The sequence below is a fragment of the Phalacrocorax aristotelis genome, chromosome 12 (assembly GCF_949628215.1).
Source record: "Phalacrocorax aristotelis chromosome 12, bGulAri2.1, whole genome shotgun sequence".
NCBI classification, from domain to species: Eukaryota; Metazoa; Chordata; class Aves; order Suliformes; family Phalacrocoracidae; genus Phalacrocorax; species Phalacrocorax aristotelis.
Window position 1 is genome coordinate 7173265 of NC_134287.1, and position 24372 is coordinate 7197636.

General features: G+C 58.9%; 1 protein-coding gene across 1 annotated transcript; it reads right to left on the reverse strand.

Annotated features, from left to right (window-relative positions):
* Positions 1 to 1643: 1643 nt before the first annotated feature.
* On the reverse strand, positions 1644 to 4081 carry NKX2-3 (NK2 homeobox 3). The gene is made up of 2 exons (XM_075107395.1): positions 3384 to 4081; positions 1644 to 2716 (listed from the first exon to the last, which is right to left on the reverse strand). Exons 1-2 carry the CDS (start codon positions 3724 to 3726, stop codon positions 2076 to 2078), a joined length of 984 nt encoding a protein of 327 aa, XP_074963496.1. The 5' UTR covers positions 3727 to 4081; the 3' UTR covers positions 1644 to 2075.
* Positions 4082 to 24372: the final 20291 nt, after the last annotated feature.

Consider the following 24372-nt stretch of genomic DNA (forward strand, 5'->3'; position numbering starts at 1 on the left):
TGCCATGTACTTGGAGGGGATGTGCTAAGGTGGGAGCTCCTCTCACACACCCTGATTTCAGACGAGCTTGTATTGTGGTTACAATCCCTCTGACTTGCACGCTGAGGCATGAACTCACACGGGTCTCCTATTTTTGCAGACAACAGTCTGGCAGAACGTGGAGGAAAACACAACTCTTTCCTACGGCGGAGACAAATCTCCCCAGCCTGACTGCTGCTCCGAAGAGAGAGCATTACCTATCTTTGTTCTTGGCTATCCTGTTTCTACCCGCGAGACCACAGGGCCTTAACCGCTCATCTCTGAAAGCCAAGAGCAGGGCCTGGGCTTCCTCTCCCGCGACACCTTGCTGCCATCCAGCAAACAATCGGCTGGGCGTGCCGCATCCTCTCCCAGCGCCAACCCCGCAAAGCCTGCCGGCCTCGGGGTGGCTGGCGGGACAGCCGTGCCGAGGCAGGGCTGGGAGCCGGGGCCTGCTGGTCGCCTGCTCTCTCCCCGCAGTGCTGCAGTGGAAAGGATTTCTCCGATTCATTTCAAACAGCAAACCCCAAGGGTGCACATTCAGCTCATGTGGTGGAAATGTGCAGCGTAAAACGGGGTTCAACAGCGTAAATGGTCGTTACCTGCTGCCTCTGTGATGGCAGGCTACGAAACCGGGTCCTCTGCTCGTGGCAGAGGGACCGTCACATGACACGCGTGGCTAGGGCAGGGGGAGGACACGGTGGGCATCACTGGGCGACGGGGGAGGCGTACCAAGCCCCCGGGCTGCGTCCATCCTGGCGGCTCCGAAAAGGCTCCGCTGGAAACATCTTCGGGAGCTCCAGCGTCATGTTTGCGGAGACGTGCGGGACAGTGCAGCAGAGCTCCGCTGCGCCTGCGGTCTTCGCTGCCGCCCGGGGCGAGCCGGACGGGGCTCCGCGGGTGTCCGGCCCTCCCCGAGTACGGCTCTGGCACCGCCGGCGGCGGCGGCACTCAGCGGGACCCGCACGGCAGAGTCACGGCCGCGGCGGCAGAGCCGGGACCGCCCCGAGAGCTCCGCGGCGGCAGCGGCGGTGGGACGGGGCGGCCCAGGATGGAGCGGGCGGAGGGCGACCTCGCGGACGGTCCCGCGGGGCTCGGGGGGCCTCGGACGCCCCCTCCCCCTGCAGCCGAGCGAAATGGCTGAACATGTAGCAATAATGCCCCGGCATTCAAGCTGCCCGGCCCGGCCGGCCCTAATCAGCGGCCCGCGGACCCCCCTCCTCTCCTCCTGCGCTCCCAGAAAGGGGAACAAAACCCAGCACGTTTCTGCAGCCCCCGCGCATAAAGCGCCGGGCCTGGGCCTCAGTGGGGGGCAAAGCGGCCCGTCAATCTCGGCGCCGGGGCCCCTTTGTCCCTCGCCTCCCTGCCACACCTTTTGTTCCCGAATCCAATAAGCGCCTATTCCCGCTACCTTCCTCGGCGGCTCCTTTCAGCGCCGGCCCGGCGGCCACAATGGACCCGGCTCTGAGCGGCTCGGCCCCATTCAGCGCCCTTGGCACGATCACAAGCCGGCCGGGCCGCCCAGCCCCGCGGGCACGCCGCCGCGACCGCCCCGCCGCCGGGCACCGGACCCCGGCCCCGCCGGGCACCGGCCGCTGGGCGAAGGAGAGGCGGGCGGCGGATATTGCACCTGGTTTATTGACTGACTGGGCGAGCTGGCGCTGGCAGTAACCGATACAGAGTAGATAGAGGGGCCGCGGCACCCCCGGACCCCGCCGTCGGCTTTTTACAAGCAAAGCTGCTCCGCTGGCGCGGCGCGATCGGCTCCGGCCCGCCCGGCCGTCGCGACGGCTCCGCGGGGCGGCGGCGCTTCGCTGCGAGCTCGGCCGGCCCCGTCCCGCCGCGCCGCTCCTCCCGCCGCCGCCGGCCCTGCACTGCGGCCCGCGGGAGCGCCGGGGTCCCGCCGCGCCGTCCCGTCACCCCCGCGCCGCCGCCGTTCCTCCGGTCCAGGGCGCGCCTTGCGCGGCGCGCAGCTGGGCTGCGGTGCGGGTGATAACCGGGCCCCGGAGCCGCCGGGCCGTCCTGCCGGTACGCTCCCGGCCCTCAGTGCGTGCGGGCTACCAGGCCCGGATGCCCTGCAGTGCGCCCTGGCTGCAGGAGGGCCCCGCCGCCGCCTGGTGCAGCGGCTGGCCGCCGCCGCCGAAGCCCCCGAGGCCGCCCACGTTCACGAAGGGGCCGGCGGCCGCCGCCGGGCTGCAGGCGGCTTGCATGGAGGCGCCGCCGGTGCCCGCCGGGTAGGTGCAGCCGTAGCCGGGGTTGTAGGAGGCGGCGTTGCCGTAGCCGTAGGCGGGGAAGCCGTTGTAGGAGTAGGGCCCGTTGTACGCCGAGCTGTAGCCCTGCGACCCGCCGAGGCACGGCTTGCCGTCGCGGACCAGCACGGGCACGGCCACCCTGCGCGGCGGCGGCGGAGCCGCGGGGCTGCCCAGCTCCAGCGACTTGTCCTGCCGCTGCCGCTTGCACTTGTAGCGCCGGTTCTGGAACCAGATCTTCACCTGCGTAGAGGTGAGCTTGAGGCTGCTGGCCAGGTGCTCCCGCTCGGGCGCCGACAGGTAACGCTGCTGCTTGAACCGCCGCTCCAGCTCGAAGACCTGCGCCTGGGAGAAGAGGACGCGCGGCTTCCTCCGGCTCCGCTGCTTCGGCCTCTCCGCCTCCTCCGCCTTCTCCGCCGCATCCAGCGGCTTCTTCAGGACGCAGCTCTCTGCACGGAGGAGCACAGGTCATGGCTGCACCTCGCCGACGCCGGGCGCTCGCTGCTCCCGACAGGTCCCGCCGGCGGGAGAGAGCCCTGCCGCCGCGCCGCGCCCGTTGGGGAACCCCGGTGAGGGCGGGGAGGCAGCGCCGGGACCAGCCGCCCGCGGCACCGCCTTGGGTTTGCGAGCGGCCGGTTCGGGCGGCGGGGCCGGGCGCGTCCCCGCGCCTCCGGGTCGGCTGCGGCGGTACTGCTGCGGCACCGAGGGGCCGAGTCCCGGGCCGCGCCGCGCACGGCGCCGGGCACCTGCTTCGTCGCCGCGCTCCCGGGGAGCCCCGCCGCAGCGGGCGCGGGGTGGGCCTAACCCGCCCCGTTCCTCCCGCTCCGCTACCGAAATTGCGGGGTGCGGGCCTGAGCCGGGCAGCTCCGGATCGGGGCCTTGCGGAGGCGCTTGCCGGGGAGGCGGCGAGCAGGGCGCGGAGGAGGGTAGTGGCAGCCCCACGACGTGCCACTCCCGGCCCGACATGCCCCGGGTTACGCGGCGGCGGCGGCAGGGGGGACCGCGCTGCAAGCGCCGGGACAGGGGCTTCGCGGGGCGATGCCCAGCACCGCGGGGAGCGGGCCCGTCCCGGCGCAGCGGGGCGAGTGGGGGGAGCGCGGCGGGGCCGATACTCACTTGGGTCGCGGGTGGCGGGATCCAGCTCCTGTCCCGGGCCGGGGGCCTCGCAGGAGCCGCGCAGCACGGCGTGCACGTAGCTGTCGGCGGAGATCCGCGCGTCCGCCTGGCTGCCGGGCGCTGCCATGGGGCTCAGGTAGGACAGCTTCTCCTCCTCCTCTTCCTCCTCGCCGTCGGAGAAGCGGGCGCCGTCGGCGGCCGCCAGCAGGCAGGCGGCGGGGTGGAAATGGTGCTCCAGGTGGTGCGGGAGCTGGGCCCCATAGTGCGGGTCCTGCTGCTGCTCCAGGTTGAGGATGTCTTTGACAGAGAAGGGCGTGGAGGTGACGGGGCTCGGTAACATCATCGGGGCAGCGCAAGCGGCCAGGCAGTCCCGCGGGCCCGGCGGCGCTCGGGCGGCGGCTAGGCGGGGAGCGCCGCGCCCGGAGCGGGGGGGAAGCAGGCAGCGCCGAGAGACGAGGGGCCGCGCCTGCTCCTGTCTAAGTTGCCTCCATTAGCCCGGCGCTGGGGGGTCTGCGTTTTGTTACAGCTTCTGCAGGGACAGCCAAGGGCTCGGGAGCCTCCTCTGCCCCGGGCCGGCACGTCACGGCGAGGAGGGGCCGGGGGCCGGGGGCGGCCTCGCTATTGGAGGGAGGGGGAGGCAGAGCCGGCCCCCTGCCCGGCTCCGGCCGCCCGGCCAGAAATAGCAATGTATTAAGGCTGCGCCGGGGGAGGCCGCTTCCCCGCAGAGCGCCCCGCCAGCCCGGCACCCGCCCGGCGGGCGCGGGAGCAGTGCACCGGGGTCGGGGTCCCCGCAGAGACCCGCGGCCGCCGCGCCTCCCAGTGCTAACTAAGCACGTGTAGGTAGGTAGGGACCCCCGCACCCGGCGCGCCCCGCTGGCCCCTGTCCGCACACGGCGCGGCCCGGCCCCGGGAGGGGCAAACACGTGCGGCCCCGCCGGCCCGGCCTCCCCGCCCCGCCAGCACGGCAGCCCGGCCCCGCAAGTGCCTCCCGCTGCCCAGGACGCGGCGCGGAGGGGAGGTTCGCCTCCGCCGCCCCGCGCTCCCACTGGAGCCGACGGCAGCCCCGCCGTCCCGTAGCCGTGCGACGTACACGTTAACCGACCCGCTCCGCATCCCCGGTGCCCCCGGTGCCCCCCGCCGGTGTCCCCGCAGATTCCCCCCGCCACCGGCCCATCTGCCGCCCGCCTCGGCTCGCAGCAGCCGGTGCGCTGCGCTCCCACCCGGGGAAAGGCGCGCTGCGCCGCCGGTGCCGGATCGGGCCCCGCAGCCCCGCGACCACCAGGCCTGGCCAGGCCGGGTCGAACGGGCATCCCGGGGCCGCGGCGATGCGGGGCTGGGGCGGAAAGCACTACCCTGCGCCCTTCGATCTTTTCTTTCGTTTTCTTTCGTTTTCTTTCCCTTTCTTTCGTTTTCTTTCGTTTCGTTTTTCCCGTCGGTAACGGGAGGCGAGACCCTCCACCGAGCTACCACGTCGCCGTACTGGCGGGTAACGCACCGAGCAGGCCCGCCGAGCCCCATCCGCACCGCGGGTCCCCCGGGCCCCTGGGCTACACCGAGCACCGGGCCGAGCAGCCCCGGTGCGGCGGGGCGCGGCGGTGGATGCCGCGGGCCCGGTGCGGTGCCCCTCGGTCTCCGGGCCCTCCAAGGGCTCGGCGCCGCCGCGGCGCGGGGAACGGGCGCACCGAGGGCGGGACGGAGGGTCCCGAGAGAGATATTTCGTTGTGATTAAAATCCTGCCGCCCCGCAGGGCTGGGATCGGCGCCGAGGCGAGGCCACGGGGAGCCGGGCGCACACACCGGGCAGGTGAGTGTCCCGGTGCCGGGGCTTCGCGGGGCCTTCCCGGGCGCTTCTCTCGGGTCGTTTCACCATCCGGCGGCTCCGCCGTTTACCGGTTCTGTTGGCGCCTTCGTTTCGCCGGCTCCTGCCGCTCCCCACGCCCCGGAGAAACCCGTTTACTGGCGGCGCATCCCGGGACGGGAGCCCCGGTCCCGCGCACTTCGCCGCAGTTCGGGCGCTCCCGGTCCCGCGGCGGGGCCGGTTCCCGTTCCCCCGGGCGCGCCGGATCGTTCCCACCGCGCCGCTTCCAATTCCTTGCCATAAATCCCGGCGGATCGGTTTCTCCTCGCCGCTCTCCGCCCTCTCCCGGTGCCGGCCGCCATACTCCCGCCCTGAGGCCGCCCGGTTCAGACGGTGGACTGGGAAAGACGCTCGCCATACCCAGGCCTGATCGGGGCCCGGCTCTGCCCCGCGCCGCCGGTGTGCAGAGAAGCCCGGTGTTGCCTCGCTGCCGCGGCCCCGGTAACGATTAGTAACAATTAGCGCCTTACCGGCGTTACATATCCTCCACAGGCCCGGCCCGGCCCGTTCTCGCCTGCCGCGGGGCCCCGCTCCCGGGGAGGTGCAGGAGCGGCGGGCGGCCGGGGCTCTGCACGGCGCCGCGCTCCCCGGGAGCCACGCGGCGGGGAGAGCAGCCGCAGGCACCGGTGCCCTCGGTGGCGGGGGCAATGTGGGCTGCCGGGCCGCGGCCCGGTGTCCTCCTGCCCGGCCGTTTGCGGGAGCAGCCGCCGCCGTGCCGAGGGCCCGGGCCCGGCGGGGTCTGGCTCGCCTGGCGCCATTGCCCTCCCGCCCGCAGCAGGATCCCGGACGGGCCGAACGCCAGGCGTGGCCTGCGGGCACGGGGAGCCCCGGGCCGGGCGGAACCGGAGCTTTCGGGACGTCTCAGCGGCGGTGGGAGCCGTTCTCCCGCCGGGACCCGCTCAAACGTGCCGCCGTCGGCCGCAGACAGTGCTCGGGGAACCCCACGCCCCGCGGAGGGAGCAAGCCGCGGCCGGGCCCCGACACGCGTGGGAGCACCCCTTTGTTATCACGGCCTTTCCTGCGGCCGCCTCGTTTCCCGCCGATGCTCCCGGTGCGGTAACCGAGCCCGCGCCTTCCCGCCCTGCCGTCACCCCCTTTTCGGTGGGGCCGGATCAGGCCCGCTTCGGCGGGACACGAGCGGCGATTTCCACGCTGGGGAAGCCGAGGAAGAGGGGAGATGCTCAGGCATGACCGGGCCGGGGTAGGAGCCAGGTGGCGCAGCCCCGATACCTGCCGGCGGGTGTCAGCCCCGGGATGCGGCTCCGGGGCTTTCCCAAGCCGGCCGGGCTGGGGTCACCGGGCTGTTAACGGTTATTTTATTTATATCATTAGCGGCGTCCCCTGAGCTCTGTTTACAGCGCGGCCTTGTTGTCCCGGCCGTTTCTGCGCTCTGTTTAGACAGGGGATTATTGTAATAGATGGAGCTCGCCGTGCGGATGCTGCCACGGATCCAAGAGCCACCCCCCGGGCCCAGAGAGGGGGAAGAAGCCCTGCAGCGGCCGGGCACACCGCGGCTGGAGGGCAGCCCCCGCCTTCCCTTCCCCGGGGTCCCCCGGCCACAGTCAGCCCACCCCCCGCCGCCTTTCCCGAGCTCCCGGGCGCAGGCAGCCCCCCTCCCCTTCCCCGGGCGCCCGGGTGCAGGCAGCCCGGTAGCAGGCGGCTGCGGCCGGGGGCCTCGCCTGGGGCGATGCTATCAGCCACAGGGCTGCTAATTGCCCCATTAGTCTCGCGGGTGCCGAGTACTGGTGCCGGCCCCGCGGTAATGGCCGTAAACAAATAAACACCTTAATCCGGCCCGGTTTTCAGCTCCGGTGCTCGGAAAACAGACGAGGGACGGCGGGGCGGCTGCGGGAGGCCCTCGGTGGACAGCACCCACCTGCCCGCCGCCCCGGGCAGCCCGGAGGCCCGCGGTCCGGGGCCGGTGGAGACCCCCGCCGCCGGGAGCTGCCCCCCGCGCCCGGCTCTATTTACACAGACCCGGCCCTTGTGTAAACGCTGCGCGCCGTGGTTTATCTCAGGGCCCGTCTGTTTCTCGTTCTCTGTCAGCAGCGCCCGGTGAAGGATGGCCCTTTCCCAGGGGCTCAGCCCTGATTTATGTGAGAACCGCAGAGCACCGGGGACGCCCCCGCACGGCGGGGCCGGCGCCGCGCCGCGGAGAGGCGGCGGGTGCCGGGGCAGAGACCCGCCGACAGGGACGCGCCCGGCCCGGCCCGGCCCGGCCCGCACCGGCCGCGGACACCTGCCGGCAGCGGGCCTGCCCGCCACGGCGCAGCCCGGCACGGCACGGCACGGCACAGTGCTCCGCCCGCTCCCGGGCCGTGCTTTCCCTGCACCGAACCTCGGCTGCCCCGCACCGTGCGCAGCGGGCGCGCCCCCGGGGGGAGCGGGGGATGCGGGGAGCATCCCCGGCGCTCCCACCTGAGCACGGCCCCTGACCTGCCGCATCTCCCGGGGTGAAGGACGGCTTTTACCCCAGCCCCGCCACTTGCACAGGAATGATTCTTTTTCACAACTTTGTGCAACAAAATGTTGTCTTTATTCCCCAGTGGGCTGAGAGCTCCTGCAGGCGGGGAGCCACGTCCAGGCAAGGGATGCTGCACACTCACCCAGCTCTCTTCATCTCCCGCTTCTCTGTCCCAGCCTTGCCCAGGCAGTGCCCAGACCGTCCCGCCCACTTGGGTCTGCCAGTTGACACCTGCATCCACCTCTCAGGGTCCTGAGAATGCCCTGCTTGGGTTTGCCAAGAACCACCCATCTAATGCCCATTTTATTGAGAAATATGTCACTGCAAATATTTGCTTTTCTTTGGTATTTTCTTGCTCCACTGGCATTGGCTGGTTTACTTTTGCTTCACAGTCCTTGCAGGGATGTATGGCTTGGAAATATGTCCCAAAACAAAGCCTTGATGAGAAATGTGTTTTCTGAGTGTCAGAACCAGACTCCTTAGTATCCTGAGCAACGCATATGTTTTCAAGCTGGGAGCTTTATTTGGGGGAGTACCAGTAGCTGTGCGCAACATGCAGCGCTCAGCGCTTTGGGGGACAGGAGTGGCGCATGCAAGGGCACTGATCATTGCAGCAAGGGGAGCTTGGTAGGTTTGGACTCCAAAGGCAAGGCTGCCCTTGATTTCAGTGCCCGATGGACCCCTGAAACTGAGACTGATGCATTGAGCTTGGTGAGGGCCAACTTGCAGGAGCAAGTAAAGGTCATCCTACATCTGGCGCAATGCAGGATAGGAAATGTCAGTGCCAAGCACCCCCTCCCACCTTCTTTTATTTGGCATCCCTTGTGCACAAAATATATCCAGGCTTCACAAAGCCACCCTGCTGCACAGCACAGCCCCACAACTGTGGACATGCAGAGGGTAGCAAAACACCTCTTCCTCTGGAGGAGAGTTGTCATAAATCACCATTTACTGCTCGTGCGATGAGAAGGTCCCCTGCCCAGCAGCAGGACACTGCTGCAGACACACATACACCACCCCCTTGCTAGAGCAAAACCCACAGCCTTTCTGGGAGCACCTTTACTCCATGCCTCAGAAGCCACTGCTGCATGTTTACGTCCACAAGGTTAAGAAGCTGGGCTGAAATTCATCCTTCAGCAGGAGGCCCAGCACAAGGCTTGCTCACTACTCGCATCACAGGCCTGTGTACCACTTGCATCCCATAGGGCTTAAGTGGAGCCTAAGTGGACCCTGGGCCTTGCGCTGGCGGCCTGCCCAGCGCTGGATTTCAGCTCCGAGCCCAGGCCTGCAGATCTGATTCATGCATGTAATCCTGCTGAGGTCAGCGGGTTTCATCCTGCTCCCACCGCAGCCTGCGGGATGGTTCACACGAGAGCGGCAGGGTCAGGCTCTGTGTTTGCATGCGCCGTAGAAAATGGAACAATTAAGATTAAACCAATTAAATTTTAACAGGTCTGGAAAGCGTTTTATTACATAATAAACAGGAGGGATTAGCTGTCTCAGGCTTTGCTGCGTGTGTGCTGGCGGAGCGGTTCCTTGCTGTCCATGACACTCGGTGTTCCTCTGGGCTGGGGACCTCCCTGCACCGCTGCTGGGGCCAGCCCGCAGGGCTGGGAGTACAGCTGCACGCTGGCTCCTGTTCCTGTCCAGTGCCTTTCCCCGAAGCATTCTGGGTGCAATGCTTTTCTTAGCCTGAGCAAAGCCTTTTCTAGAAGAAATTTCGCAAGTTATTCGGTGGCTATTTCTACAGACGTCCTTTAGGGAGAGGGAAGCCCTCGTGCTTCTGTACGGGCGTGCTGGTGAGGAGTGAGCAGCCGGGCTGGATCTGTGCGAGGTGGTGACACATGTCTCATCTTGGAAACAAAGCTGATAAGTTCCTCTCTTGTTTAGGGCATCTGCCTGGCAGCCAGTCCCCACTTCTCTCCCTGCTTAATCAAGATTCCTCCGGCTGCAAGCAGGGCTTGTTCCCATGCAGATGAGGCCATCCTGGGCATGGCTATCCCCGGAGCTGGCAAATCTGTGCCAAAAATGGCACACAGCTGTGGGGTGATTGGACTGGGAAAGGATGCAGAAACTAGCTTTTGGTAGAAACTATGCCGCAACCTTGGCTGTGCACGTGCAGGGGCAGTGCACATGCAGGGCCAGTGCACAGGCAGTTGCCTGTCTGTGGTGGCACTCGCTCGTCTCTGCTGGCATTCATCTATAGGGGGCTGCCATGGGTTCTGAGGGGCACTGCAGCCAGGGGCTGTTGCACAGCTTCACCTTCTCAGCGCTAACTCACCGCTGGCCAGCTCAGCAGGCTTGTGCACAAATAGCCCCTTGCCTTGCCACAACCTGCAGCTGGGATCGAGGGAGGAAGACAGGGGCTGGGGAACCTTGTCCTCTGTCTCCGCTGGGTAAATATGGGACAAGAGCCTGGCAGGCTCAGCTGAAAGGCATTTTCCACGGTGCTTCCAAAGGCCACCATGGGCCAGCTTCTGACGCCATGGCGTCAGGGTTTTTCTCTGGAAGCAGAACGGTTGCTGCAGGTGGGGACAGTGCCATGTTCAGCGGTAGCAAAGGCAAACAGCTCCCTGGCTGGCTACTGCGCCTGGAAAGGTTAATGGTGGAGCATGCACTTGGTCTGCGTGCTTCTCATAAACACTAATTCTTTCATTTTCCTTTAAAATACTTCTCATATTTTGCTATGGCTGCTTGTGTTGCTCCCTCCTGAGACAGCTCCTCACTGACGGCCACTGTATAAATAGAGCAGCCCCTGGGTTGTGCACACAGGCAGGCAGGTGGGAGATTTGAAAGCTTCTGTTAATCGTTTATCTCTGAGTCCACCTAATGAATTCTCCTTGTAATTACTGTGCAGAAATTGTTAGTGTATCCTGATGATTCAGATCTTTCTAACAACAACTCTGGACCAAATTATAAACTGTTTTTCTATCTTGGAGTGGAGACTTGAGAGAGGATTCCTAATTGTTCTCGTCCCCTCGGGGGCCAGAGCTGGATTATCCCACACAGGCTTCTCTGCAGACTTGTTTTCAGTCTATCAGTGGGCTCTCTGCCAGACTGAAGGGATGGGGAACTCAGTTTTCCAGATTTAAATCCCCCTTTCCACCCTTCCACTCCACTTACACCTCTAAGGAAGAGCATGGATTAGAAAGGATTTGCCCTCATGGGGCTTTGGTTTGGGTTTGTGAAGATGCATCCTTAAAAGCTTTGCTGTTTGGTTGTTTTTTTTTTATCCCCATGTAAACCTGACTCTCAGCTTTACACCAGCAATGGACAGAAGTGAGGCGCTATGTTGTTTAGAGAGCAGAGATCTCCTATTTCTTTTTAAATACCTGCCTTTAAATGGCATTTGCTCTTGCAGACAATGGCTTAAAGTGAAGGACAAGCAGGTGGGGATGGGCAAAGGTAGTGTTTCAGGAGCAGGGCGTGGCTGGACCCCCCTGCCATGGTTGCTGTGCTTTGGGTACATGTGCAAAAGGCTGGATGGGCCCAAGGCTCATCCAAAATGCATCCCTTTGCCAGCAGTGACAGGGCAGCCTGGGTCTCTCTATACAGCTCCTGGCTTGTCCCTGTACCTCTGATGTCCCAGCGCACTGGTGGCCATGAGCAGGCATGCTGGGTCACCATCACCAAGGAGAGTGGGGCTGCTTTCCCCCAGGACCCATCCTCCACTGGGAATGACCCATGCAGCAATGCCGCGTCAGGCCAACAGTCCCAGGGCACTGGGGCTGTGGTGAAGGTGGCCAGCAGTTAGAACGAAGCTAAGGCAGCTCTTCCCTTCCTTGTCCCTGCTTTGCCAGGGAGACACGAGGCCACACCGCCAGCTGTGCCCCATCCCGCTAGAAGCACTGACGCCTGTCTGGCTGCTGGGACACCCCACCGGCCCTGTCCCAGGCATGTCCCCAGTGCCCGGCAGCAGCAAGTGGGCACCATGCCGCATCACGGGGCTGCCCGGGCCCAGGCGCCCTTCTCCAAACATCCCTCCCGCCGTGCGTCCGTGGTACCCCCATGGCTCGCCCACGTCCGCCCTGCGCACCCGCCCTTGCTGACGGCAGAAAAAGTAGGAGCCGTGTCCTTGTGTTGACCTTCGCCTGACCTTCCAGTAACGCTCGAGAAACCCTCGGAAAGGCTTTCTCATTGTGCAGCCCCAGGGTTTCCAGGGAATTAGTCAGCAGGCTGGAATTGTGCTCTGTGTATGTGACCCCCCCGCCTCCCCCCCCCACTCCCGCCTCTCCCATCTCTGGAGCCGGACCGGTCCAAGAGATATGTTGCCAGGGTGACAGCGAGGTGTGATGGATGGACAGAGAGTGGCTGTGGAGTGGCAGGGCCGCTGGTCAGTAACCCAGGGCTGTGTTTATAAGAAGGAAGAGGCTGTTTCCTGGAGCTAACATAATGCAGCTCTAAAAAAGGCAGGGGAAATACATCATGCAAGGAGAGCGCAGCCCTGGGAGGGGAGGGCCGCTGGGGAGCCCAGCACCAAAGAGAGCCTCCAGGTCAAGGTGCCTTTGACAGGGGCCTTTTTTATAGGCCATTTGCGTGAGAGTTCACTGCTGTTTCTCTGCAGCCCTGACAGCGGCTCAAGGGCCAGCCGGGGTTTGGGGAGGGTCTAATCTAAACTCACCGCTTTCCAGCCCTTTGCTGCAAGACCCGCTGATTTATTTGGAAAATAAATAATCATCACTGACTATTGTTCTGTTGCTGGAGAGTGACAGTCCACCCCTCAGTGTCGGTCCGTGCTCTGTCCTATGGCAGACACTAGAGGTGTGGGGAGCCGGTGCAGAGAGAATGAGGGGCTGAGCCAGCAGCCCCCTTCTGTCCCTGCCTTGACGGGCCCCAGAAAGCAGCCATGCTCATCGCCACAGTCCCTGCATGGGGTGGGGACCCAGGGCATCTCTCACAGTGCTCCTGGTGCCTGGGCTCAGAGCTGGGATGGAGGTGGCCAGCTGGAAAGTTGAGGAGACATCTCACCCGCCTTCTCAAATGCCAGCCATGGTGGTTTTCCTCCCTTTAGTCGCACTGCAGGTGTGCCAGGTCATCACACCCGGGGCCGGCATCTCTCCCCCTGCCAGGGGGTCCAGGGGCTCTGCAGCCCCACTGCTGCGACAGCTGTGGGGTTGTTCCCATGCCTCGTGTCACCTCCAAGCACTGCGGCCGTATTCCCCTGAACGCCACCCCCTCCACCGGAGGGTCTGGCTGCGGAAGAAGTGGCAGCTCCCAGAGCTGCAGGCAGGGTTTTTGACTGCTGACCTGGCAGCATGGGAGCTAAGCCCCCCGGGTGGGCTGGGGCATCACCCCTCCCTCACCCCTGCTGCTGCTCCCCATGCTCTGCCCTGCCCTCATCTCCTCTGGGCCTTAACCATCCTGGCTAACTGGAGAGCAGTGCCCCAGAAAATAACCCCCAATTTTTCCCTACCAAAAAGAAAATCTAATTAAAGCATTTCAGAAAAGAACCTCACAAAAAAAGGGTTTTTTGGCTTGAAGTCCCACCATTTTCTATGTGGGCATAAATTACTTTTATTACAGCTGAAAAATTATTGAAATTTTGAAAATCTTTTATTCTTTCTTCTCCTATTCCTTTCATTCTTACAGCCCTTCAATAGCTGAGCAAGTGATACTGCATTTAGGGGTTTTTTGTTTTTTCTTTTACAAGAGTGCCAAAACTTTGAAAGGTGTCAGCGTAGGGAAGAAATGATGAGAAAAGAGAGGAGGAAATCTAGTGCGAATGTCAGGCATTCTTTGAGCAGCTTTGGGGCAGGAGAGAAAAAGAAAACAAGGAAAACTTAAGAATACAGTGCTTTCGAATTTCAAACAGCTTTCTGGTTTAGGAAACTGAAATTAAAACTTGTTTCAAAATATCCAATTGAAAAGTTAAATGAAAATTATTTCCATAGAATAGTTTCAAGCTAATTAATTTGGGGTAAGAAAACTTTCAGTAATTTTTATACTGAATAAGTATAAGCTTTATAATTTATTTTTCACATTGTTAATAATTCTACCTTGATATAATAATAAAAATCCTCAATTTCCACCTTCCCAGCAAATATCTGGGTTCAGTCCTGTCCTCTTTGGCGCAGAATTAATTTTTTTCTTTCAAGTAGAGCCTCATTTCTGGATCAGGTTTTTGCTTTTCCCTATTTTCTTCAGAGGAGTGTTCTGTCTTTGGTGTTTTTCATACTTCCCCTGCTCTAATTCGTGCAAATACTGCCACGTGCACAAATTCCTCAATGAGTTCAATATTAATCAGCAAATAAGTTTTTTTTTTGCGATCCAGCCTGATTGCTGTCTAAAAGCCACTTTCTAAATAGGTATTTGATGAGTATTTGTGTATTTCATGTTTGCATTGTTCTAAGTGACTTTTAACATTAGGTTTTTTCCCTTGGTTTCAGTTCAAATTAGTACATTCACAGGCACTTACATCTGAATTTGCGTTCGGCTCGGATTTTATACAGCTGTATTGAACAACTTTCAAAAAAACAATCCATATTTTGGAGTTATTTGGTTTTGTCTGACATATCCGTCACAGCTGCCGGTGCAGGGGAAGGCGACCCGTCCTTCTGGAAGGCCCTGTGCCGGCAGCCCGGGGCAGCGCTGCCTGGCCGGGGAGGTTGGACCGCGCTGGTCCCCGAGCAGCCCCAGCCCCAGCCTCAGCCCTGCTGCACGGGGGTCGTGGGGCTGCCCTCTGATATCAGCCGTGAGTGTGGGCCAGTGTTTTTTCAAAACACTGGTTATTACCATTTCCATGACCAGTTGTCACTGTATTTGTGTCGGCTCCCTGTGGCACCCCTGGACATGCGTTGCCCTGGGGAGAAGCAGGGCTGGTCCCGGCGGATGGGGGGGTGGCTCATCCTTCCAGTTCGGCAGATTAGGGCTGACTGGCTCCTCTGCGAGCCTCCCCAGGTGGCCGTAATATTTCTAAAGGACTTGTCTGTGTGCCACAGTAAGCTCATTAGCTAATTCCCTTATTACGCAGCATCAACTGAAGCATGTGCGTTTGGGCTTCCAGGCAGCCCCCTCTCGCCTTTCCCCCCAGCTCTCCTTGCCTCCTCATTACTCCCTTCTTCGTTTTAGCTAAGAAGGTGGGTTTTTAAAAGTACCCTTGGCACAGCCATTCTAGGCACGTGCTCATCCTTCCCTCGCTGGTCCCAGTCCTGGAGTACCCCCAGCGAGAGGGGCTGCTGCGGGCTGGGGCTGCAGCAGACAGGACCCTGCTTGCCCAGCGGTGTGGCGCGGCACTTTCACCTCTGCCGAAGTGGCTTTTCGGGCCTGTTCACATTTCTGTGTCAATCTCAGAGCCCGGCTGGGCAAACGTGCTGAGGGTTTGATTCAGACAAAGCGAGGAGCGGGGATGTTCCTAGGAAGGAGGCTGTGGCATGAAGCCGCCATGGTGGGATGCCGCTGTTTGCGGGGTCGCCCTGGGTTTCGAGAGGGTTGGTGGGCTCTTGCATCTTGTTTGCAAAGTGACGCCGAGCCCCTTGCCCCCAACCCAGTGGATGCTCGCCCAGAGCCAAGGGGGTCAGAGCCCATGGGGCCAAGAGTTTTGCCCCCAAACATGGGGAGCCTGGGGGCCCCCTTCCCTCACCGCCTGCTCTGGGAGAAGCCCGGTCACAACCCCTGCCTGGGGAAGACAGACAGAGCCGGCATCCCACCCTCTTCCTTCTGGGGGGCCACATGCTGCAAAATCCACCTCGCACTGGCGCTTTCCGGCCCTCTATGAGAATGTAGAGTTTGTGGCTCCTTCATTGACTTTGAAGAATGTCCCTTTATTCACAATGTTATTTCCTTTAATCACTGTGAGGTTGCAGGAAATCTTCTTGGAAAATTGTTTCAGATTGGCTGGAATCACCGTACTGTTGCAGGGATGGAAAACTCACTTGAACTTGTTTTTATTTTACCCTAAAAAGTCACTGTCCCCAGAAGGTTCAGATGAATTTGGATAAACATATGAGTTCCGAGGATTTAGTTGTTGTTGAGCAGATTTTTCCCCCTCCTTTTTTTTTTCCCAAATGAACCTCTGTGTCTTTCCAAGTTCCTGAGCTTTACTCAAGACCAGGGGTGCAGAACTGAAGGAAAAATGGGACATTGGCATAAACAGATTGAAGACAGGCAAATACATCATTAAGGGACACAACACGCGAGTAAAGATAATGAAGCAGTGACAGCTTTGGCCATCAGCTAAGAGCCAAACCAACTGAATTTTCTTCTACTTGAGGATATCTATGCTGGCTGACACAGGAAAAATACAATGTGCTAAATTTTGACTTTCACTGGAGTTTAGTCCCATTTCCACATGAAATTCTTGTGAGTAATAGAGAGAAACATGGTCTAGGTGAATATGTGATTGGCTACGTGAGAACACAGCTGACTGGAGAACTTCACTGAAGGGGCAGTTACCAGTGCTCAACCCTCAGACAGGGTCTGGTCTGGGTCTAGGGCTAGTCAGTGCTTTCATCAGTGATTTTTACCTGCAGCACCAGTCTGATAGGGCCTGCAAGGGTGCTTTTCCTGAGAAATTGGAGAAATCTGAAATGAACCTGTTGATAAGAACGAATATAAGGCTTTTCTATGAGTTAGGAAAAATTAACGTTGCAAGCACTAGCTCCAATGAGCAAGGTTGCTCTGTGGGAAAGTAGCTGGAGGTGACACTGGGTCCCACAAGGAGCGCGAACCAGCAGCAGCCTGAGTGAGAAGAGCAAAATCAGATCAGGACATATAAACAAGGTGTTTGTAAGACACCTGATGTGATCCTGCTGCACTTAGAAAGTGTTAGCCTGAGCACTGAATCCCACTTGGGGCTCAGCGTTTCAAGTTGCGGTTCCTGGAGAAAGCCCAGGGAAGAACGAGATCAGAAATTCAGAAAACATGACATACTGGAGAAGGCTGAAGGACCAGGGTAGCTTGGTATCAAGACAAAAAGACTGTGGGGAAATAAGATAAAAGTCTTTAAATGCATAAAGCCCTGCTACAAAGCATGAGATAATGGGCTATTCCTTGTTTTCAGGGTGGGTAGAAGAGGAAGCCATAGGCTTACCCTGCAATGAGTGCGGTAAAGAAGATTAAAACTCGTTTTTCTTGGGAGCCGTCTTCACCACTAGAGGCTTATTTTAGGAAGAGTTTAGACAAAAGCTCCACCAGGAAGGTTTTGCCTCATCTAGGGGCAGGCAGACAGGCTAGGTGATCTTTCAAGGGCCTTCCAGGCTTATTTTTTATAATTCTGTGAATGTGGATACTAAAAAAAGAGAAGATCATTTTGCCTTTAGCCAGTCTATTTGGGACTGGTCCTTGCCAGGTGTGTTTTGCTTCTGCTGTGAATGTCGTCCAGGTTTCCGTCACCTCCATCAGCTTTGTTATTTGCTCCTAAACATTTTTTTTGCCATCCCATTTTTTGCCCATGTCTGTACATCCCTGTGGTCCTACTTTTTCCTGGAATAGTCGTGTGCCTTGTGTGGTCCCCCAACAAGCCATGCACAGAGAGACCTTCTCTTCCCTACCCGATGGACTGTATGCCTATACTTGGGATCCAAGAGCATCCTGGGGGAGACCCCATCTTGCTCATGAATTTGCCTGGTGTCAGACTCCTGATATTGCAACCTCACGTCTCACTCGTGTTTTCACTCCCTGTGGATCGTCCGTGGGCTGGGTGTTTTTCTAAATCAGGACTAGCTACTGTCATCGTCCTTCATCTGTGGGTTTGCAGATGTTGACTGTCCAGTGTTTATGCTGAGGTCATGCGATGGGCATTTTTCTATGCACATTAACAGCGTGATGTATTTTTACTCACGATGTTTAAGATCAGAGTTGGTCATTATATCACCTATGCTGATCTCCCCGATTGCCTTGTCTTGTTACTCTTTCTAGATACGAATAATTTGGGATTTTGCTAATGCACAAAAGCATCTGGTCTGGAGGAGCAAGGGAGTTCATGGTTTGGTCTTACTTAATCACTGATGGTTAATCCGCTGGCTAATCAGCATTGCTCAGAGAATGTATGTCGCATTTCTTATTCAGGTTTGTCTGGCTTTTAATTTCCAACCATTGATTCTTGTTCTGCCTTTTTTGGCTGGAATAAAAACGCTTTAGCACATGGTATTTTCTTACTATGAAAGTACTTGTGCATAGCAGTCAAATTTCTTAAGCTTTTTAAAGAAGAAAACAGGTTGAGCTTGATTCTGTCACTGTGGGGTGCATTCTCCTGCCCTTCTTTCTTTTCTGTGGCTGTTTTCTGCACCCTCTGTCATTTCACAGAATAATTTTGGCCTCAGGACCTCTGGCGGTACAGCCCGCTGGTCGGGCCTCGATCCATCGGATTTTGGAAATGTCTGAAGATGCAGATCCCACTGCCTCACTGGCTCTCTGTGCCAGCACTCAGTTTTTACCCCACCTCATGCCTCCCCACTTCCAGCCCACACTTCCCCAGTCTGGCTGCAAGGATGCTATGGGAGATGGTGAAAACAGAGAGGGGTAGGAATCACATCTATGCTCTCCCTTCATCTGCATCTTTTTAAATTGGGGCACCAGGCTAGTCACAGTATTTCAGGGCTGGCAGCTCATCCCCTGCTATGTAAGATGCTGCCTTGTAACTCCCTTTTGCTGCGCTCCCTGCTCTGATGCCCAGGATTGCATTTGCCATGTGGTCCTAGCATCAGGCTCACATCCAGCTGCTCACCCCTGGGACCCCAAACCAAATCTGCTCAGTACCAGAGCCCTGCCTTAGCCCCTGCTACCCAGAGGGATAGCCCATTTTCTTTGCCAACACATCCAACTTGTCATTTGGCTCAGCCAAAACCCACCATCAGGTGATCCCGTCTCTTCTATCACACATTGGATGGCAGCCGAGGTTGGCAGCAGCACGTTGGTGCTGACTCTCAGCTTACGTGTGCCTGTGCTGGGTACCCAGAGTCTAGCACTTACCTTTCTTGACATCATTTCAGCAACATCTCCCTGTTGAGAACGACTTTTGGAGACTGGTCAGGATGTAGGTAATGGGTGGGCAGTCAGCATTAATTAGGACAAACACTTAACTGGGATATCATGAAGCACCTCGCAGATACCCAAGTGTCTGACACGTGCAGCCTCACTGCCCCGTTTCTCTGAAGCCATTGCTTTTGGTCCTTCAGGCAGTTGGAGTCCCTGCTTGAATCTCACAAACCTCTTTGTTTCCCATTTTCAAACAAGATTTCCTTGGAAGATCCTATGAAGACAGCTAGGGACTAATAATATCTTCACCATATATGGTGCATTTCATCCTCGTTTGGTGCGCAGCTGTGAGCATGCGTTGCCCTGCATGCCACATGCAGCCAGCTGCTCGCCAGCGAGCACGTGTTATTCAGCCCAGCACGGCTGCACACTGCAGAGATCCAAGGCTCGGATACAAAACCAGGTACATTTTGGCCAGGGCCCTGCTTTTCCTTCCCCGTAACTTCAACACTGGACAGGTTTGGCCTGTGCCGTGCAGATGACTGCTAATGCTTACGTGTGCTTTTATAGTGCAGCATTTCAAAGGGCTGGTTGCAAGGAGGTGCATGAACATTTCCTGTACGTCTGGCCAAAAATCCGATACTTGAGAGTACCGGGGAACCCTACAGTTTCACAGTAAATGCCATTTTGATGTTCACAAAAGACAAAACGTTGCCAAAACCTGCGGAATGGCTTGGAAGGTGCCAGCATTATTTTCCTGCTCCTGGCTTCGCTCAGTTTTATTTCTCACTCTGCCCCTCCATGACCATCCAGCTGGCTTGTTCCCGCACTGTGCAGGTCCCAGCCCTGTTAGGGACAGCAGCTAGATGTGCCCCAGCTGGGATGGGGGCTCAGATTTAGCCTTGCTCTCTGCCAGCAAGTCGGAGGTGGCCAAGGCACAAGTGTGTGTAACACATGCTGATTGTTGTAACCGTAACACTCCAGGCTGGGGGAATACAGGTATCCACCTCCGGAGGGCAGGTATGTCCCCAGGTGCCAGCCATGCCATCAGGGGCACCTTTTCGTGCAAGTCAGCCCCCTCAAACCAGCCCCAACATGCCAGGTGCTCTCTAATGGCCAGGCGGGAGGACAGACCCAGTGCTTCCAGGTCTCTCATGACATCCGCCGGGTCCCCTTCCCGCACTAATCTTGTCCTTCTATCCAAAACAATTATGGAGGGCTTGTTGTTTTTGGCACAGTCCTTTATTTACAAATCCCATCCTGCTTATAGCTCATGGTTTCATTATCCTTTAGATGTTTACAGAGCTCCTTTTCTTAATATTTGTGCCATTATTTTACTAGGGACCCGGGTGAGACTTTCCAGACAGTAATTGTCTGGCTCATCCTCTCCCCCATCAGCTCTTTCTGCAGAAGTGCACATCTCCCTGCTGTCCGTGCATGCCCGGGGTGCCCGGTGGGGCAGGGACAGGCAGCACTGTGGGCAGTAGCAGAGGAGTGATCCGCTCCAAGGATGCGGGCAGTGATGTGCAGAGGGGGCAGCTGCTCCACCACCACAGTGCGTGTGCACCCCGCACCCCCTTGTTGCTGCACGTGGGTCACTGACATCCTCCCATAGCCTCCCGTACCTCCTTTCTCTCTGAGCCCCTGCAGTCCCTGCTCCCAGGCTCAGGGCATGGGTGCGCATCCCTGGCTGGGGGAGTAGCCCCTTGGCAGGCTTTGGGCCGGCTCGGGACCGTGTCCTGGGAAGGCAGACAGTGGCAAACCCGTTGCTGGGATTGTGGGGTCATTAGCGTGGTGCAGACATGGATCAGAGGTTTATGCTGCGCATCGCTCTGATGCTGGTCCCTGCCCCTGGGCCGTCTGTCGCAGGGGCTTGTTTAACCTTCTTTGCCACAGTATCTTGCAGTCTTTAATCTGTTTATCCTCGTAACCCCACTATGAGGTGAAGGATAGTTATCCTCATTTCAGAGGTAGGGAACTGAAGTGATTCTTTTCAAATGTAGATCAGTGTTTAATGATGCAGAGATAAAGATTTAAAAAACACTCCCAAGACAACAGGCGTACTGTGGCGTGAAACTGAGCCGGATGTTTCTGCAAATCCCATTAAGCACCTCTGCCTTTTTCAGTTGGTGCTGTTTTGGGGCAGACCTGGCACAGGGACACCGTCGAGGTGCCAGGTGGGCTCCAGCCTCCTGGCCCATGAGCCAAGCACGGGCTGGGCATGGGGAGACAGAGCTGACCCCGTGCCTGCCATTCAGCTTCCCTGGGTGCGCTGGGGGTGTGCCATGCCACAGCAGCCTCTGCTCAAAGCAGATGCTGAAACCTGAATTGCACAAGTGCAAAGATCCTCAGCTGCATTTAGGGATGAAACTTCGAGTTTGTTTGTGCTGCAAGTGTGTGTATAAAAGTGTAACATAAGGAGTACGAGGAGGTACTTCTGTAGCATCCTCAGGCTGTGCAACACAGGCAGTGCCGAGTACACCGTGCTGCTGAATGAAGAGAGAGCAATAACAGCAGGCTGTCTTTGCTGTCACTGTCTGAGCAATCAATATCTACAGTAGATCTGGTTGAAAACCCTGAGCTGCGGTTTCTCTGCAGTGATCCTCGTGGAGGAGTCACCAGCTGCTGCGCAGGCCCTTCCCGGCACCTGGCCAGCAGGGTTTGGTGCAGGTTTCCCTGCTGCTCCTGGGCAATTGTTGCTGTGCTTGTGGGAATGCAGCGGCTTGGGCTGCGCGGAGGTCAGTGCCTTTGTCTTGCTGCGGGGAGTTTATCTCTGCGGATCTTGCCTGCTTTCCTGGGTCAGGCTTCACCTCCGCTGTTATCAGCAAACGCAGGAACAGCCCGGTCCAGAGCCAGGCTGTGTAGGAACCTCTCGACCCCCTTGCAGGAGGAGGCAACACTCTCACATCCCTCCCACATTAATGGGCACCCGCCAGGCCCGAGCCCAAGGGCTGGGGATGGGACATGCGTGGCGCCATGGTTGCCGGTCCCCCTGCACCACTTTTTCTGTGCCATTCCCATGCACCTCGGCGGTGCTGGGTGCAGGCAGCAGGCACAGTGGCGTGCCAGGAGCTGCCCCACACTTAAAGCTCAGCCATGTGTTTTGCAGCGGTGGCTGCAGGCAGAGGTAGGGAGGAGGCAGTGGAGCTGGGACAGATCCCCAGCGGCAGCACCGACAGGACTGGCTCCCCCTTCCCTGCCGAGCTGCCCTGTCTCAGCACACCCTCCCCTTCCCAGCAGCTCTGGCTGGACCCCTCCAGCTGTCTCCACAAACCCAAACCATTAGCATTTCCTGTTCAAACATTTCCAATAAATAAATGGAGACATCATGCCACAAGCCCGCAAGTGACCCAGAGGCGGGTCCGAGGCCAGGATGGACACGACCACCCAGCGCCCGACCCCCTGGCTGGGCGCCAGCCCTGCCTTTGTTTGAATTCCTGGGTGAGTAAGCGCTCGGCTGACGCCAGCCAAAACATCGTAAGAAATTATTTTTGATATTAAATAAATTGTTTTCAGTAAATCTGCTCCTACACCAAGGTCCAGAAGCTACCCACGGCACCGGGCTCCCTGCAAGGAAGCCTGAGTCCTCTTTCCTGGCCTCATCCTGGCCATGCTGGGGCACACACCCTGCCCGGAGGGGTCCAGCTGGGACCGGCTGTGCTGCAGATGCCTCTGTCGCTCTGGCCCTGTGGGTGCAGCCAGGCTCCCGCAGCTGCCCAGCAGCCTGGGTGCGCCACAGTGGAGCAGCTCCCTGTGACACATCGGGACTATCTGTCCCGAGGCATGATCCAGGCTCACCAGTGAGGGGGCAGACCTTGGGTAGGGGATTTGCTGCCTCTGGAGCACTCCAGGCCTGGGGGGTGGCAGCTATCTCCCCCCATCGGACCTCCCAAAAACAGCTTCCTTGGCTGTGCAAAAGTCTATGCCCTGACATAGCAGTGACTGTCCTGCTCCAGAGCTGGGGATGCTCAGGGACCAACAGCCCAGTCTTCTCTCCATTGGTCCTCTGCACCCTTGGGAAACCATCTTTAATGCACCAGGGTACTGGGCATCAGCACCTGGACAGGTCAGGGTCCATGGGCTGGTCTCCTGACATCTGCCAGTGGGTGCTGATGCAAAAGGAAAGATTAGAGGAAAGCAGGTCTCTGAAACAGGCTTTCCCAGCCCCAGTGGCTCGTCCCGTGGTGAGCACTGGGACCAGCCCATCCCTTGCCCCTTTCAGGGCCAGTGCTCCTCCTGGGTTCCTGTGCTCCTCCCCAGTGCCTGGGGGCCAAGCAGATGCAGAGGAGGTGAGAATGGTCATGAGGCAGGTCCTGAGTGGTCCATGGACTGGCCTGGGACTCCAGAGACACCAGGACTAATATGCAAGATGGGTTTAAACAGAGAAATGGTGAGCCTCTGGCTATGCCCAGGCAGCAGTGGTGGCAGGAGAGGTTTGAGTCTGATAGGGTTGGTGGATATGCTCCTTCTTGGGGGCACACAGGCTTTGTTCTCGCTAGAGAACAGGGTTGGCCTCTGGCTGCAAAGAAGATGTATTTGGAGCTAACCAAGCTCTGTCATGGTGGCAATTAGGAAAAATACCGGGAATATAGCTTCCACTAGTTTTTTAAATTTTGTTTTGCTGAAGCCAGAAATTCCTTCAGGAACATTGTGTTTAAAGGCAAAATTTTGCTGTTGAAATTTTCTGAAGCATTTAAAGAGGTTGAAATGTTCTTTGAAAGAGAAGATGTGGATGTTCTGCTCCAGAAGTCTTCATTCAGTGGGATGTTTTGCTCCAGCATTATAAGAATCCAGAAACTGAAATGCAGTAAAACTACACTTTAAATAATTTGTTTTATGGAGAAACAATAAAGTCCTTTCTGATTTGGAATTATTTCATTTCTTTGGAGCGTTTGCCTTGCTCAAGGGAAACTCCTGTTGCTCCCACCTACAGCAGGTGAGAGAGGTGGCACAGTGTTTCAGCAGACAGGCAGCCGCTGTGGGCACAGTGCCTGAGTGAGCAGCTACTGAGCACCTGCATGTTCACCTGCAGCTCAGCAGAGCAGGAACTGATTTCTTTTTGTGCTGGTGGGTGAAATCCCTGGCACACCCTATCTGTGTATGTGGTGGGGCTGGGGGAGCAGGAGGTTGGCGCTGCAGGGCAGTGTGGCTGGGGGCTCAGCCTCAGGGGCACCTGTGGGGCCATGCTGTGGTCCAAGGCACTACCAGTGCCCCAGTGCAGCAAGAAGGCAGCAGTGGGGGCCCCTTCCCAGCCCCTGATGGTGCCCCTCGGTAGGACCTGCGGCCCCAGCTGCCACCAGGGCTTGGTGCCATCAGCACTCGCAGGCGTTGACAGATGGACCTGACGAGGGGCTGGTGGGGGCCGGAAACTCCTGTTCCCTCTTTATCTGCCCCTTGCCCTGCTCTCTTATATCCCTGTCACGCCCTCCATCTCGCCTGGTATCTCATGCTCCTATTCCTGTGCCTCCCTGGCTGCTGGGGGGCTGCCCACTGTTCGCAGCACCCTGCACCAAGCACTGGCCATCAGCACCCCATCCCAGCCACAGCGTGGGGTCCCAGAGCCCCCCATGACCTTCTGGGCTCGCTGCCTGCAGAGATCACCAGTCCTGAGCAAGGGGAGGCACCACAGGTGGCCCCGTCCTGTGTCTGCATGCTGAGCATCAGCCACAACAGCAGGCAAGTGCCTGGGACAGGGCTCTGCAGCTGCGGTGCATTGCAGGCTGGGGGGGGAGGAAAGGATCAGGCCCATCTCAG

Bases quoted from the DNA above. Each gene is read 5' to 3' on its own strand.
- NKX2-3 (XM_075107395.1), bottom strand. From the start codon at position 3,726: ATGATGTTACCGAGCCCCGTCACCTCCACGCCCTTCTCTGTCAAAGAC. The intron at 2,717-3,383 runs GTGAGTATCGGC...TCCTCCGTGCAG, and splicing joins TCCCGCCACCCGCGACCCAA to AGAGCTGCGTCCTGAAGAAG.